The sequence below is a fragment of the Calidris pugnax genome, unplaced genomic scaffold, assembly GCF_001431845.1.
Source record: "Calidris pugnax isolate Ruff unplaced genomic scaffold, ASM143184v1 scaffold316, whole genome shotgun sequence".
Taxonomy (NCBI): domain Eukaryota; kingdom Metazoa; phylum Chordata; class Aves; order Charadriiformes; family Scolopacidae; genus Calidris; species Calidris pugnax.
In genome coordinates, this window is record NW_015091194.1 from 1,288,402 (window position 1) to 1,304,102 (window position 15,701).

Consider the following 15,701-nt stretch of genomic DNA (forward strand, 5'->3'; position numbering starts at 1 on the left):
ATACAATTGTGATTGTGTTACCCATTCTGGTCTCTATCTGATCTAAATATGAGGGGAAATTATTCTGTGCCAAGAAAGCTTGTTTTGGTTTGACATTAGACTTCTTCTGTGAATAGAGATATGTTTTATGCCGCTGCAAACTATCAGAATACCAGGCCAACAAAAAAAACCACAACATTTTAATCAGGTAATACATTTTTATGTGACATAGTATATGTTTGGAGGAAATTGAGAAGGTGGGAACTCCTTTTCTTTGTGGGTACTTAGAATTCTACAAGATTTATGACTAAAAATCGTAAAACAAATCCATGACTTTTCTGGAAAATGACTTTTTATACTTAAATAATGAAAACAATCAGATTAACTGTGTGAGAAGACTGTGTTATTTAACATTTACTCCATAGTATTTGTTACCAAATTTTGTATAAAATTTAAAATAAATGTTAGCTTACCGTGGGTTTTAAAAAAAAATAATTTAAAAATAAAGTTAATCCAGTCATGATTTTTGAGAACATGCATCTCATTGACATTGTGGAGCTGTATTGTCATTCCATTTCTTTGTCCATTGAGAAATAATTTAGCAGTAAGTGCTGGTTCATTTGGAGAAAAAAAAATGCTTCATTTTGATTTCTTCTGTCTGTTTCTTTAGTCATCTTCTGAATCTCCATCTCTCTGTCTCTATTACTTTCCTCCACAGCACCTTCCCCACAGGGACCTAGGATTTTCCTGTTTCCCAGCTCCCCTACACTCTCTTGTGATTCCCCACATCTTAAAAAGTCCCGTCTCCTCCTCTCGGGCTCTAGCCTTAACCCTCTACACTCTAGCCATGTCAGCCCAGTTGTTCTGAGGAAAAGTGTTTCTTTCACTGAAGAGCTGCTTCTGGCTGCTTCTGGTAGGATCAATCTATTATGGCCTTTTAAACAAACTTGTAAGAAAATGTTGTTGTTGGTTGATACGGGGGCATTTAACACACAGCCTTCTATAACCCTATGTTTTTGTTCAATAGCCTCTGAAAACTGCTGGCTACATGACTATTCATACCATCTCTCACCTCTGCCCAGAAGCTTGAAACAGCTTCAGAACTCCTTAAAGGATATGAAACATATGTAGTTTATGCTACAGAACTTTCTCCTTTTCCCTCGCAAAATTTCCTTTGGTAATTGGACTAAAATAATTTACTGTGGCTTTTTTTTTTTTTTTTAATCTCCATCATACCCTTCACCTTGTTGTTCCTATATTTTGCATGGAACAAGCACTTGCTCATTAATTCATCCATAATTTATTAAAACAGTGGCTATCAGATGGCTAGCAACTCTGCTCTTTAAATTAATCTTTTAAACAAAACCTGTGCAAACTTTTTATTTTTTCTGCCTCCTTTTCCATTTCACTGTGACATGCATTATTTTCATATGTTTAAATTAAATATTTGATATTACTGCTTTTTTTTTTTCCTGTAGAAACTATTTTGATTAGTTTGTATTTTTTGAGTTTGTTTCATGTCCAGTATTTATGCTGTGTTTGTCTGTATTTAATATTGTATAGTCCCTGACAATGGTGTTTAGAATCAATGCCAAACAGTAAAAGCAATTTAATCTTGTTTAATGGGACTATACAGATACTAATACTTTTGTTTCCTTATCCAAGAACAGCTAAAAATATTTGTTAAAATTATAGTATTTTTAGATATAATTATATAGTAATGATAGCCTAGTAATTTTTGAAATAAGTCCAGTATTAGTGCTAGATCTCCCAGTCTGTGGTTAAAACAAAAAACTGCACTTTGATGTATATGTACAGTCTCATTCATGTTTATTAGATGCTTGATCAGAAGAAAAAGGAAACTAGCAAGGAATTGTTATGTTAAAATAGTTCATAACTGTTTGCACTGTGCTGTTTGTATTTCATCCTGCTCCTGACACTTCTTTTTGTTCTTTACCCTGTGCTTTCCGATACAACTCACGTGTTTATTTTTGCTGTGTCGAGAGTTAGCACTGATGGTTTTCAATACAAGAAATACCAATGATAGTATGTTTTTTAGGCATGAAATATTGCCAAGAAAATCTGATTCACTAGAATTGTGTTTACTTTAGGAAAAACACAACCTTGGTATGTGTTTATTTTTTCCTTCTGTGATTTCTAACCGTAGAGCAAATAGCTTACTGTCATACATATAACCTGCATCTCCGCACACTCAGTTACGAGTACAGCTCCTTGATAACAGACAATTGAATAGCAAAGGTATCTGTGTCCCTGATAAAGTTATTATCTCTTCTGAAAAGCTCCTGTATTGGAGAGTAAGAGCAGGAGTAAAATATTTGAAAGAATGAAAGAGAAAATTACCCATATTATGCATAATTGGAGTTTATTTCTTATTTTCACTTCATCTGCAGGTTATGCGTGTGCAAATATAGTAATCAAACAAGTGTGGCAGTTTGAAATGCTGAGCTGTAGTCCTTAGCTTATTTGAATTCATCAGATGAGTTAATATTTCATAGCATAGATATTAAAGAAAATAAAAAGAATTGCTAATATTTTTCAGAGCTTATATTGCAAATCAAAGAATGTGCCTTGCCTTTAGAGTTTTCTTTTTGGTCTCAATCATGATGTAGCTATTACTGTAATAACGTGGGCAGTCTCCTCCCAGCGGTTAGGAAGAGTGATTTAGTTACTCTGAAACTTTCAGCCAGATTTTTATTACTCTTTTTTTTTAATGATAATGATAGTAGAGAGAGCAACTTGACTATAGAGTACTGTGGCAGAGAGGTGCTGTTCAATAGTGTGGAAGTAATGGTGACATTGCAGCCCGTTTTGATAAGGGCTGAACGTCTGATTACATGGAAACTTTCTGTGAAAAGCAGAGAAGGCAGATCTATATCCAAATCATAGGCAAACCTCCCAATAGTAACAAGGAAAAATAAAAAAGAATTGCAAGCCCAGATGTTTAAGTCTTTGTATTTTGAAGGGTTTTTTGTTTTAATTCAGGCTGGAACAAAGAAAAAGATCCTAGATTAGGGGCATTTTGTCAAAATGCTAAAACCCACTACTAATCGTGTGAAAACCAAACCCCAAAACACCCCCGCCCCACCCTGAATTAAACTGTGATACTCAGGTTTTTTTTCTGAAAATTATAATTATGGGGATAATTTGGCTGTTTTCAATGACTATTTTACATATTTTTAAAGTAAAGCTGGATTATAAATTATAATATATGTTTCTTTGAATGTTATTTGTACTGATACTCTTCAGGAATGGGCAGTGGGAGTGCTGGAAAAGAAGGGGGGCCATTTAAAACTCTTCTACGACAACAGACTCAGTCAGCTCTGGAACAAAGGGTAAGGCATTTTACATGTCTATTTCTGAGCTACTAAAGTGAATTTAGCTTGTACTAAGTTAAATGTTTACTGTTACTTTCTGTTTAAAAATATGTGTAATTTTTAGGTCTGAAAACTTATTGCAAATAGTAAACGTTTAATAGCGCTTTTATATACAGATTATTTAAATTTTAATGTATCACTAAGGCATTAAGAAAAGTGGAGCAAATAACTGTAATGTGCACAGCACTCAAGTGATTACAGTTGGTGTTATAAGAAACTGTTACAGCAAAAATTGCTGCTATTTAGTCTCTGTAAATCTCTGTGTAAGTTTAATATTTTACCATCGCGTATTTAAAGTATTCACAGAAGCCAAATTGAGAAACGTTGGAATAGCTTTAAAGAAGGTGAAAATCCCATTCATGATTGCAAAACTTTCAGTTTTGAAAAACAGAATTGATGCATACTTTAGCCTTTGTTCTGCTGCATGAACTGGTGTGCTTGGAGCCTTTGGAAAATGGTGACTTAAACAAACCTTACCCACTTCCCAAACCGTAAAGGGGCAGATTTACAGATTTACAGCTTTTTGGAGAAGCTCTCTAGGACTGCAAATGCTGTCTAGTTGTTGTTACGCTGGATAGACTGTAGAATAAAAATAGTGGTTTTTATTCTTCGTTCAAATTTTGGAATGAGCCCTTGCTGCTTTTTTTTATAGTTCATATACTGCTTTTGTCAAAATGGTGTCAGCGAGGTGTCTTGAAGGAAGAAGTGGGAATGTTTGCCTATTCAGAAATAACTACTAGTTTAATTACTCTTTCTCTGTCTACCTGAACTACTTACATAGAACGATATAACTTTGTTGAAAACAAAATCAGTTACATCTGTGAAATATAAGTGAATAGCTGCTATTTTTTATTAGCAAGTGGATGATTCTCTTCTCATTTTTTGTGTTACCCATTGCTAAGGGAGGATCGCCTCGTAGGTTCTGTAGAAGGCGGGTACGTTCCAAAACATTGTGTGACTTTCTTTGTAGCCCTTTTTTCTTGTACTGAGGATTTCTAAACAATTATTTCCAATATTTTGATTTTCTTTTTTTTGTGAGGTTTTGCAGATTTCTTTGTAATCTTGTTTATGCAGGATTTTTTGATATTTGTTCTGTTATTTTTAAAAGCATTTATCAGATTGGCATATTTTTCATTAGTTAGTATTTTGCATGTTGATATATTTCAGTTAAAATTTTAATTTCTCTTTAAATACAAATCCATGGCTTTTTGCTTTTATTATTTCAGTTTGAAAAAAATGCTTTAAAAAGAGCCTTTTCTCTGTTTGCCTTTTTTTTGTTAGCGTTTCAGATATTTCATGGCTGATTTGTTATTTCCTTAGGAAGCTTTTAAAAACAATTAAAAATGTAAATTAAGAATGTACACTGAATGTATTTTTAGAGCTTGAATTATTTGCACATTGTTTTGATATGGCCTGTGCATTGTCTAGTGGAAAAAAAATTCCTGTAAAACATGTTGAGTCTGTAACTGATGAAGATGTAGCAAAGCATGTGGACTGTTAATTGATTTAAAAAAAAAATGTTCATACTGTCTTTCTGAAAATATATTGGATGTGGTTTTGCTGTGGTTACCTCTTATGGTTACTTTAAGGTTGAGTAGTTTGTAAATGTTCTTAATTCTAGTTATTTTGTCTGTTTTAATATTGCACATGTAAATAGTGTGCTCTGGTTACTTCTGGGTTATTTAGAGTAGTGCTTATTTGGGAAAACAAATTCAATATGTATATATTTCCAGAATTATATAGGAGGTTCTTTTGAGTCTTAGTTCAGTTTACTTGGATATATAGTAATGCTAAGGCATATTAACCAGTTCGTTTAACTGAATGGGTTTTTTTTTTTTAATCAAATATATGTTTAGTATGTTACTTAAATAACCCTAATTGCAAACCAGAACAGATTTTGTTGGAAAGGTAGTTTTACTCAGTTTCTTCCGGGAAATACACCAGCTGTGGAAAACTCACATCCATGTTCTGTTGTGCATTAATATATTTTTAGCAATTCACAGCATGCCTATTGATAGAAAGCGTAACTATAGCACAGCTTGCTTTGTGGATATTTTTATCTATAAATGTGTTTGCTATGTTTCCATCAGTTGGAAAATTTGAGCTTACTTTACTCATTAAAAAAATTAGCCTGTGTCTTTGTAGAAATGACCAAATGCTGCTCTCGATGGTATTTTGTTGCCCTCAAGTTGGACAAACGCTGTTCTGTTCCTCCGCCTTTGCATTCTGCGAGTGCTTGAGAGATCTTTACTGCTGCCTCTTCAAAATGGAGATGTGTTCATCTTCATCTCTGAAGAGCACCGCTAGATCACTGCTGTGTTAGAGTGCAGTTCTCTCTCTGATTCTTTTGGCTGAAAAGCTGGCTTAAGCAACTTTTCTTTCCAGCAACTTCTTGTTGCTATCTATTTAGCCCATCCCCTCAGTTCAGTTGAAGAAAATTTGTGAGATTCTTTGGCCGCCTTATGACATGGTGCAGTGATTGTGCTTAGAATAAAAATAATTCAACCAGGAAATTAACAGTATTTGAATGTGGAGTGGATCCCTCCCCTGATTCAATCCAAAAAGCTCTAAATGTACCTGAGCATTAAGTGAGGGGTGGTACAGTGATGGGAATGAGGGAATGGCTGGAAGGGAATCTGAGAACTGCTTCAGCTGGCACTAACACCAAATGATACGTGTGTGTAGCTTTGTTCCATGGTCTTTTTCATTATTTTGTGTGTCTTTGGATGAAATGTAGTTAGAAGAATACTAGCAATACATGTATGCCTATACAGAAACGTTTTTAAACATTGTATTCAACAAATATTTTTGAGGATTTTATTGTAGCCTTATCAAACTTTCCCCAAATGCCAACTACAAAATCTCCTATGTGGTTGCAAGGATTAAACCAGTGACAGTTCTTTCATCGCCTGTGCAGTCAGCGACTGCGAAATGGCGTAGTGAATCGGTATGGGTAAAATGAGTGACCATCCTGGGGAGGAAGAACCCCAGGCACCAATATAGGTTAGGGGTGGATCTTCTGAGGAGAAGGAGCTGGGGGTCCTGGTGGACAGTAACCTATCCATGAGCCAGCAATGTGCCCTTGTGGCCAAGAGGCCAGTGGGATCCTGGGCTGCGTAGGGAAGAGTGTGGCCAGGAGGTGGAGGGAGGTCATTCTCCCCCTCTGCTCTGCACTGGGGAGGCCACAACTGGAATCCTGCGTCCAGTTCTGGGCTCCCCAGTTCAAGAGAGACAGGGAACTGCTGGAGAGAGTCCAGCGTAGGGCAACAAAGATGATGGAGGGATTGGAGCATCTCCCTGATGAGGAAAGGCTGAGAGAGCTGGGGCTCTTTAGCCTGGAGAAGAGAAGGCTGAGTTCCTAAAGGGTGGGTTGAAGGAGGATGGAGCCAGACTCTTTTCAGTGGTTCCCAGTGACAGGACGAGGGGCAATGGGCACAAGCTGGACCATGGGAAGTTCCACTCCAATGTGAGGAAGAACTTGTTTGGGGTGAGGGTGGCAGAGCCCTGGCAGAGGCTGCCCAGGGAGGGTGTGGAGTCCCCTTCTCTGGAGATCTTCAAGCCCCACCTGGATGCTCCTGAGTGATGTGCTCTGGGCAGCCCTGCTTTGGCAGGGGAGTGGGACTGGATGATCTCTAGAGGTCCCTTCCAACTCTGACAATTCCATGATTCCGTGATTCCGTGATCTTCAGTTGTAGCTTGGGAACTTTTAGATCATCATGTCTTCTTACACTGAGGAATACTCTGTTCTTACATCACCTTGATGTAAAGATAGTCCTTTGCAAATTGCAGTAATAGAGGAGATTTGTAATGCGGAAACATTGCATCTGGTTCTCATGGAATCTCTGTTTCCTATGCAAGAAGTGTAACTTCACAATTTTGTAGTGTTACAGATTACTACATGTAATCGAGGGTGGAACTTGTATTTGAGAATTTTAATGATAAACACCCCCCCCCACCAGCCCCCAACATCTACATGAGCTTAAAAAAGAAAAAAAGGCAGGGGTGAGGGGGCAAAAAAGCACCCATCATATGAAGTGGTCGAATTCCGTCTGCATCAGAAGGAATGAGACCTTGTTAATGGAATAAGAGTATGTCCAAATGGTTCAGGGAGTCACTCACCCAGATTGGTCTGTGGCTGAAATGAACTGATAGGACATATGTCTAATTTTAGCACCTAGTATAATACAGACCTGCAAGTCTCAAGATATTGATTGAGACAAAACCATGTTATTACTTTAAAGTTTTACTCCTGGTTTGTGGTGTAGGGAATCAGACAAACTGCAAGTCTGAACGTATTAAAATGACTCAGGAAAACTGCAGGTTTTGGTGGGTTTTGGGGTTGGTTTTGTTGGGTTTTTTTTCTCGTTGTTGATACTATGGTGGCTGATTTCAAAGTTAGCTCTTTTGAAAAGTCTAGGCCAAATGAAAATCCAGAAAACTTGAAGGTTGTAGGACCTTTTAAAAGTTGTAAGAGTGCTAATAAGAAAGGTGATAAGAATTCTGACCTGTTACTTTTGAAGACTAAGAGGACCTTTCATGCCATGTATTGCTGGAAGAACCACGATCCTCGTTTGATCTGCAGCATGTCCGCTGTCTGGGTAGAAGCTCAGTTCAGCTGTAGTGTTGCAAGTGCTTCAAGTATGTGAGAAAGGAATCTATGCTGTACTTTCTCTCATATAAAATGATGGTGTTTATTTTGTCCTTTTAACTAATCATCATGACTGTACAAACCGTGATTGCATGATTTTTCTTTTCTTTTTCTTTTATTGCCTCTCTGCATTTAGAATTGCTGAACATAAATCTCTTGCCTTTCCCCCATGAGTGTGCTATCACCTGTATACTGGACGTTCCGTAGAATGTCTCTGTAGAAAACAAAATCTTCCAGTTTGAATCTTCCAGTCTTCTTTGAATATGACTGTTCTATTTCATCACGTGTGTCATGAAAAATTACAGTTATCACTTACTTTGCCTCATGTATGAACTGCGGTTTTGAGTAGTTGCTGGAACTTACAAATTCTTCATTTTAATTATGAAATGGTAAAAACTAATTTGTGCGAATGAATTGGAAGTGAGTTTCTGTAGTTTAAGAACTTAGAGTTGTATTTCAAAGACTTGTACTTTCTTGTAGAAGGTGGATGTTCTTATATTTAGAGCTTACACCTCTAGCAGAACAATCTGTTCGTATTTTTTAGGTATGTTTTCCTGTAATAAGACCTACATCATTCTTGCAAGACTACAGTTTGTTTTACCCCGTGCTTCAGGGTCAAACTGCAGTCAGTTGTGACAAGACCTAAAAAATGGAGAATGGTGTTCCTTTTTTTTCTGTCACCTGATGAAAGCAGAATTATGCTGTTTAGCTGCTGTCCTAAAAGTGGACCAATAGAGGCTTTGGTAACAGGAATGTGTAAAGTTTTGATTATTTATTGATACTGTGCTGAGATACAACTCTATGGGGGAAAAGTATTCATATATTGTATAATAGCTCTTTTGTTCCACTATGGGTATATGAAGATGTATGGTTACATAGTGCTTAGTAAGCCTGAAGGACATGTTTGGCCTCATGTAACTGCTTTGCTTGTATTTCAGGGAAGTTATTGATTCACTGCATGTTTATTGGCAATAGGCAGTGGTTGGTAAGCAGTCATTTGATGTTTGTTTTTAATCATAACAGGAATTTCCATTTTTTACCTTGACGACCTTTCCACCAGGCTTCCTTGTCCACGTTGGTGGAGTTGTCAGTGCACGGTCCGTGAAGCTCCTGGATCGCATTCACAATCCTGGTATGTTAACACAAGAACAATTTCATTGCCCAAGTCTGGTCATAATGATCATGTACTTCTAAATTTTATAACTTTATAACATATCAGTGTTTGAATAGATACAAATCTATTCTAACAATGTATATTAAAAGCTATATTTTTCGGGCAATCGTTTAAGCTTGAAAAATAATAGTTATTCAGAGGGTGTGTTTTTAGTGAAAATTATTTCAGCAAGTTAATGAAGTAATAAAGTAATTTGAATCCAGTAACTTTGCACTAAAAACTGTCTTTGAATTATTGAGGTTTTAATTATTTCTTTGCCAATTTTAATATTAAAACTTGATGCAAGTTTTCCATTCAAATAAAAATAAGATTAAATACTTGATCTTAACTATGAATGTTTTCTAATTTTCAGCTCCTTGATATCCTAATGGACTAATGACTACAATTAGCTCAGAACATGTTTTTAACTTCTTTTGATAAAACCTTTACAGCTTTGTTTCCATTCTTAAAAACATATGCTGAACAGTACTTTAAGATTTTTAATATTTGTCTGAGAACCCCAGTGCTGGAACGTGTATTTTGCATGTCCTAGTTTTGACATCAGAATTAAGTGACTTTTTACTCTGTAGACTTTATTGTTACATTCACTGAGAGAAGCTGAGGAATGCTCTGTAAAAAGTTGGAGTTAATAGCACACTTAAAAATGCAGAGGAGAGTAAAAAATAGAACCTGTAGTGGTTTTGCATGCACTAGTCAGGAGTAATAAAATAAAGTTTGTGGAAATGCATCTTCAAAAGCAATTTAAAGAGAAAATGATCTTTTTTCCTTTTCCCTCATCTTCTTGTGGCCCAAGGCAAGTAATTCTGCCAGCAGGTAGACTGTCGCTGATCTAAAGATTCAGTAAACTGACAACATGAAATAAAATCTGAGACTTAATTTGGATTAAAACCTCCTACTTCAAGGGATTTTTTTTAAGGCATAAAAGTACACAATATTGTTCTTTTCCCCCAATTTTTTTAGATTTAGAGAAATGTCAAAGTATATTTTATATGTGAGTCCTCCCTTTCTTTGTCACAAAGCTCTCGTAGGCTTCTGTATTTTCAACACAATTCTAATACAGATCATTTGTGTGCACAATTTACTGTGTGATAAATTTAGTTCAGATGAAATGAAAAAAAAATTTTTGCTCAGAAGTTTTAAAAACGTAATTTCTTGCACTTTGCACTCCTGTATTTTTACCAACTGACTGAAAGCAGGATAAGAAAGAAGATAGAGGTGCATCTTTGCACAGCTAAGTGGCTCTTTGCAGTGTTTTTATGGGACTTGTGGATTGCTCCTGACAAGTGAATGTAAGATGCATGATACGTTGAGCTCAGTATATTGTAAAACAATGAAAACAAAAGGGGGGAATGAAGACACATGTCTGTGGGAGGGAAGGTGGAGTATTAGAAGCAAATTTTTTGAAATAGTGGTGATGGTAATAAGCGTTTGAGTCAAATAAGTGTGAAATATTAAAGGAAGCAAACGGGCAAATGCACAAACAGGAAAATGTAGAAGAGGAAAGAACATTTGAATGTGGATTGAGAATAATTGCTATATACTGTACACTTTGATCACGCCTAGTGCTAGATTGCTATAGCATGCTCCTTTTTCCCTTTCTATTTCAGCCTCTTATTAACTCTGCTGTCTGTGTCTTTCCAGTTCCTGTGGAGTGGTGTTGTCAATTGTGTTCTTGTTGGTAGTTTTTTTTTTTTTTTTTCTCACTATTCTGCTCCTATAACTGATCTACTAATTTGCTGTTTTGAACTCAGCCTTTGTCGGAATTATGGGTAACACAAGATCATACAAACTGCTAGACTGGAATAGTTTCAATTCAGGTATTTTACTAGTCATTCAGTACTACATACGCTGACAGAAATTATGGCAGCTCAGTGAAGTTCTTAGAAATGTTGTAGGATATTTAGGTTAATGCTTCAAATTTAAATCTATTTAATCATCAAATGCCTAAATGTCTTGTTTTAATGTTGTTAAAGGCTTTCTTTAAAATTGCAAAACGTTGTTTTATTATAAAATAGTATTGCTAAGGGTAATTTAATATCAATCTGGAAAGCTGAACGTTCAGATGATTATTTTGTAGTAGCTTTCAGCTCAGTGTCCATGAAGCAAGTAATTTAGGGTAAGAGAATGAATTCTTATTTATACAGTTGGGATCGTGTCAGGTGTGAATTTTTTTTTTTTTTTTAAATAATTTTTTGTTGGTTGGTTTGGTTTTTTGGGGGGTGCTGTTTTGTTTTGCTTGAGCTTGCACTTTCTTCAAGGACAGCTGTACTTCTTTTAATTTCAGGAAACTGATGAATGTGTTTCTTCTAACTAGTAGATATAAAAATTGTCCAAGAGAATGAAAAATAGATGAAGGGGACTATCATTTTGAAGAGAAGGGCAGTATGTAGTCTGGTTCCTAAATCTTGTATTGTAAAATGTGATCAGCTTGCAGGACTTGCAGGATAATGATTTGAACTTTTTAATCACTTTTACACTTCAGTTGAAAGAAGCCCCAGTATTCTATTTTGTTATCCATTTTTAGGGATCAAAGTGTGTAACCTCTTTATACAGCTGCAGAGAGAATGGCTGAGTTGATACATAAAAGTTATGTAGAATACTGACCTGTTGGGGGGAGAGATAAAGACTACCTGTCACCCCCTTCTCTCCGCCTTCTCTCTGCAAATGCAGAATGCTTTGGAAGAAAGTCAGACACAACTTCACTGTGTACAATACCCAAGGCAGCAGACCTTGCCAAACTTTGATGTTTTTTAAAGCTGGCACAGTAAAAAGGTATAAAGCTGACCTCTGAAGGTTTGTTTCCCCTGGAAACAAAATTTCCTTCGTGGTACTTCACTGTTGCAGTGCAGCTCTGTGTCATGCTCTAAACAGCAGTTTAAATTATCTCTATGCATTTTTCATTTTACAAATTGTTTAAGAATGTCTGGTGCCTGGACCTGTTGGCTCATTTTTGTATCCTTGTTCCTTGCTCCAGTGAGTGTCCTGTAATACTATAATTGCAAGGTTTTCTGGTTTTGTTGGTTTTATTTGCTTGTTCTAAAGTGATCTTTTGAAATTCATTTTACTTTCTGTATGAGCATGATACTCTGAAATTCTCAGATCTATTACTGGTATAGCATAGGCTGACCCCAGGTGTTAAAAATGGGTCGAAATTTCTCATCTTGTGTGCTACTTTGAAAAGTTTGAATTAATTGTTGCTTCTTCGAGATAGTGTTTAGTAGGATGTTACTGTGGAGGAATTTTATTAGAATAATGGTGTAAATGAGTTACGTACAGACACTAAACAGACATTGAGCTAAGCTGGAAAGTAATCCAGAAACGTAAGCCGAGGAAGCTAAGGGGAAGTAATGAGTTGATTTCTTGACAGAATATCTAAAACAATAGTCTACTTCTTTTTGAAATAGCAGGAAAAAGAAGGCATATCTATCTATAGATTTATATCCAGAGGTGATTGTTACACAAAAATTTTGGAGAGGTCCAAACCAAACAGTAATTTTCGAGTTAATACCTCACGGAGAACTGTCTGTGTTTCTGTTGCCTTGACACATGTCAGTAGGTCTGTTGTAACAGTCTTGATTAATCCTACCAGTTAAGGACTGAGCAGATTATGCTCATATCCGTGGAATTATGGTTTTTTGCAGTGCTAGGTGTGTTGCTGAATGGGGAAGAGAGGAGGAAGAGAGTAGATCAGTCATTACATATGATGTGTGGTGGATAACGGAGTTGCAGATCACATACACGACTGGAATAAGGAATATGCTATGCAGATCAGTTCTTGAGAAACCAAAGGAGAAGATTTCTACTCATCTCCCCATTCTAGAGCTTTATAGCCAACTCTGTCATTGCTGGCTAATAACTGGCCTGAAGGAGAGCAAGGATTTATACAGCATAAGGAGAGCATCTTTGCATTATGTTCATGTTAGCAAGAACGTAATCATAATCATAAGTAGGCTAAAATTATTTTCCTTTTTGAAAATGTTCAGACTTCATTTAAGCTTGCTGGTAACCTGTGTACCATAGAAGAATATTTCTTTTTTTTTTTTTTTTTTTGCCAGTGGCATGGAGGCTTGTTTAATTAAGTGTGTAAGATAGAACAGGACCATCTGACGGTGGTGAAAAGCCAAGCATTTGAAGATGCTTGAAAATCAAACGTGGAAGTAAAGACTGACTTTTATTTGATGAACGGAAAGGAAGCTCCTTAAACATCTGGGAATTGCAAATAGTTCAATGACAGAAATGTTTAACTGTTTGTAAAATTATGAAAGGGTAATGATCAAGATGAATTTGCAAAATAAAAGTAGAGAGACAAATTCATAGAAAGGAGGGCACGTAATACAGTGGAAGAAATATTTCTCTGAAAAGGATGTTAAAGTTGTAATATTAAGTACAAAACCATGAAAGGAATCCTGGATGCAGAAGGCTGGATCTTCGTTATGGTTTCTCCCTGAGTTTAAATACAGAGAAGAAAGGTTCCTTAGGGAGTGCGAGGAACTCAGCGAATAGAGACTGCTTTTGCATGTGACTGTTTCACAGCACTGACATACAGTGTTCCCACAGAATTACATTTTTACGCCTTCTACATTTTACATTTTTAACCTCCTCATTCAGGGAGCTGTTTCGGCAGTGATTCTTCAGCTCCAGTAGTCAGAAATATGGAAGGAGAAAAGATTGTTAATAAAATTCCTAAGGACCTCCTGAGCTCCTCGTGTGATATCCAGACTTGCTGATGGAGGGTGAAATTCTCCAGAACTCTAGCTTTGGACATAAGGAAATGCAAGAAGAGAGCTTGAAGATGTTTTTGTTCTGTAACTGAATGCTTTTGTTTCACAGAAATGCAAATGTAAAATGAATGTGCAAATTACATTTCATACTGCTGTCTGGGGTGTCGATGTGGCATACTTGTAATAACGCAGTAGAAAATGTCAGAATGTTTTTGTTAGCGTCTGAGAGGGTTCAGAACTGGCAGAAAACTAGTAGAAACATTTTAAGCTTGACCTCTTGCCTTTTCTTGGAGAATTTCCATGTTGACTTCTTCTCCATCAGTGTGTGTTGATGGGATAATGGGAGGTTAAGGCAGTTGTCGGAGCCTTTTCTCAACAGTCAGGCAGGTGATGTTTTCCAGTAATGTTTTAATCTACTTTTCTTCAACCTTTCCAGAGGAGTGAATATTCCTAAAAGGTTTTTACGGTTAATGTGAACAGTGTTTGAATATTCTTTTTTTGAAGCAGATGAAATAATTTTCCTTGGGGCTGTGCCAAAAGTAGTATTTATGTAACTGAGAGATTTATGTAACTGAGCAAAGGGTGGTCCCTGTCAGTGATTATGGAATAGTATTCCTATGTTCTAGAAATTCATAAGTTAATGAACTTGGCATTTAAAATCTTTGTTTTAGAATTCTTTGCCTGATAGTAAGTAATGCTATTTAATCTGTTCATATTTATTTCAAAGTCTCCCTGAAATTTGGCCACACAAATGCTTATTGCACCACTACAATTTGCTTTAGAATTGATAGTACCTAAGAGAGAGAGATCTTTGGTCTTGTAGAAAGTTGTTATTCTTGCACGTAACTCTTCCTAATTTCAAAATATGGGGCTTGACTAAAACAGTTATCCTGATATAATTTCCTTCATGGATTACAAAGAGTTTTTTTCAACCTTATGCTGTGGCACTTTGCAAAGATAAAGTCGTAAAACTTCTTGCCTGGTTCCACCTGTATTACTGTTAGAACAAAACTAGAAGGATTCTAGTTGAAAGGACACCTTCCTAACTGCTACAGAATTAAAGGTAAATGCATCCTTGTAAAATGTCTACAGGCAGTGTTGTAGGAAAATAGCAGATAACACTAGTTCTGACTGGCCCTAACAGGATTCTAGAAATAACTCTGGGTGAATGTTAGTGGCTAAGGTCATTATCTGAGCTGAATTAGGCACAAGAGCTTCTCCTTCTCACTACAAAGACTGAAGTTCCTCAATGTGCCATGTTTCTTATAAGGAAATAACATAGTTATTTTTTCTTTTTCTAGTTCAGTTTGTACTTTGGATTCTGTTGGTGCAGCTGGTCTTTGACCTTTTGCACTAATATTTTCAGTGGGTTTTTTTAAGCTTTGAATTTTTTTTTAGGGTTTGAAGCCTCTCATTGAGGTCCTGAACTCACTCCAAAAGGCACTCTAGGAAAGGCTCCTTGGATGCAGAAGCTTAGAGAGGCTTTGCCTGACTAGGTTATCTTCAAACAAAGTGAAGGGTTGTGAGTGGGAATACTCTCTGCTGGGTTAAAAACTGGCTGGAGGGACGGACCCAGAGAGTGGTGGGGAATGGAGTTAAATCCAGCTGGCGTCCAGTCACGAGTGGTGTCCCACAGGGCTGGGTACTGGGGCCAATTCTCTTTAACATCTTTATCAATGATCTGGACGAGGGGATCGAGTGCACCCTCAGTAAGTTCGCAGACGACACCAAGCTGGGTGGGAGTGTTGATCTGCTGGAGGGTAGAGAGGCTCTGCAGAGAGATC

At 36.6% G+C, this 15,701-nt stretch overlaps 1 protein-coding gene across 1 annotated transcript in view; it reads left to right on the forward strand.

Moving 5' to 3' along the window:
- Positions 1 to 15,701, forward strand: part of C2CD5 (C2 calcium-dependent domain containing 5) — a 71,105-nt gene that overhangs the window by 16,267 nt on the left and 39,137 nt on the right. Inside the window, exons 9-12 of the mRNA XM_014959542.1 lie at positions 3,247 to 3,332; positions 4,277 to 4,309; positions 9,046 to 9,154; positions 10,948 to 11,013. Of these exons, the coding sequence (XP_014815028.1) occupies positions 3,247 to 3,332; positions 4,277 to 4,309; positions 9,046 to 9,154; positions 10,948 to 11,013 (294 nt within the window). The remainder of the gene's footprint in view (positions 1 to 3,246; positions 3,333 to 4,276; positions 4,310 to 9,045; positions 9,155 to 10,947; positions 11,014 to 15,701) is intronic.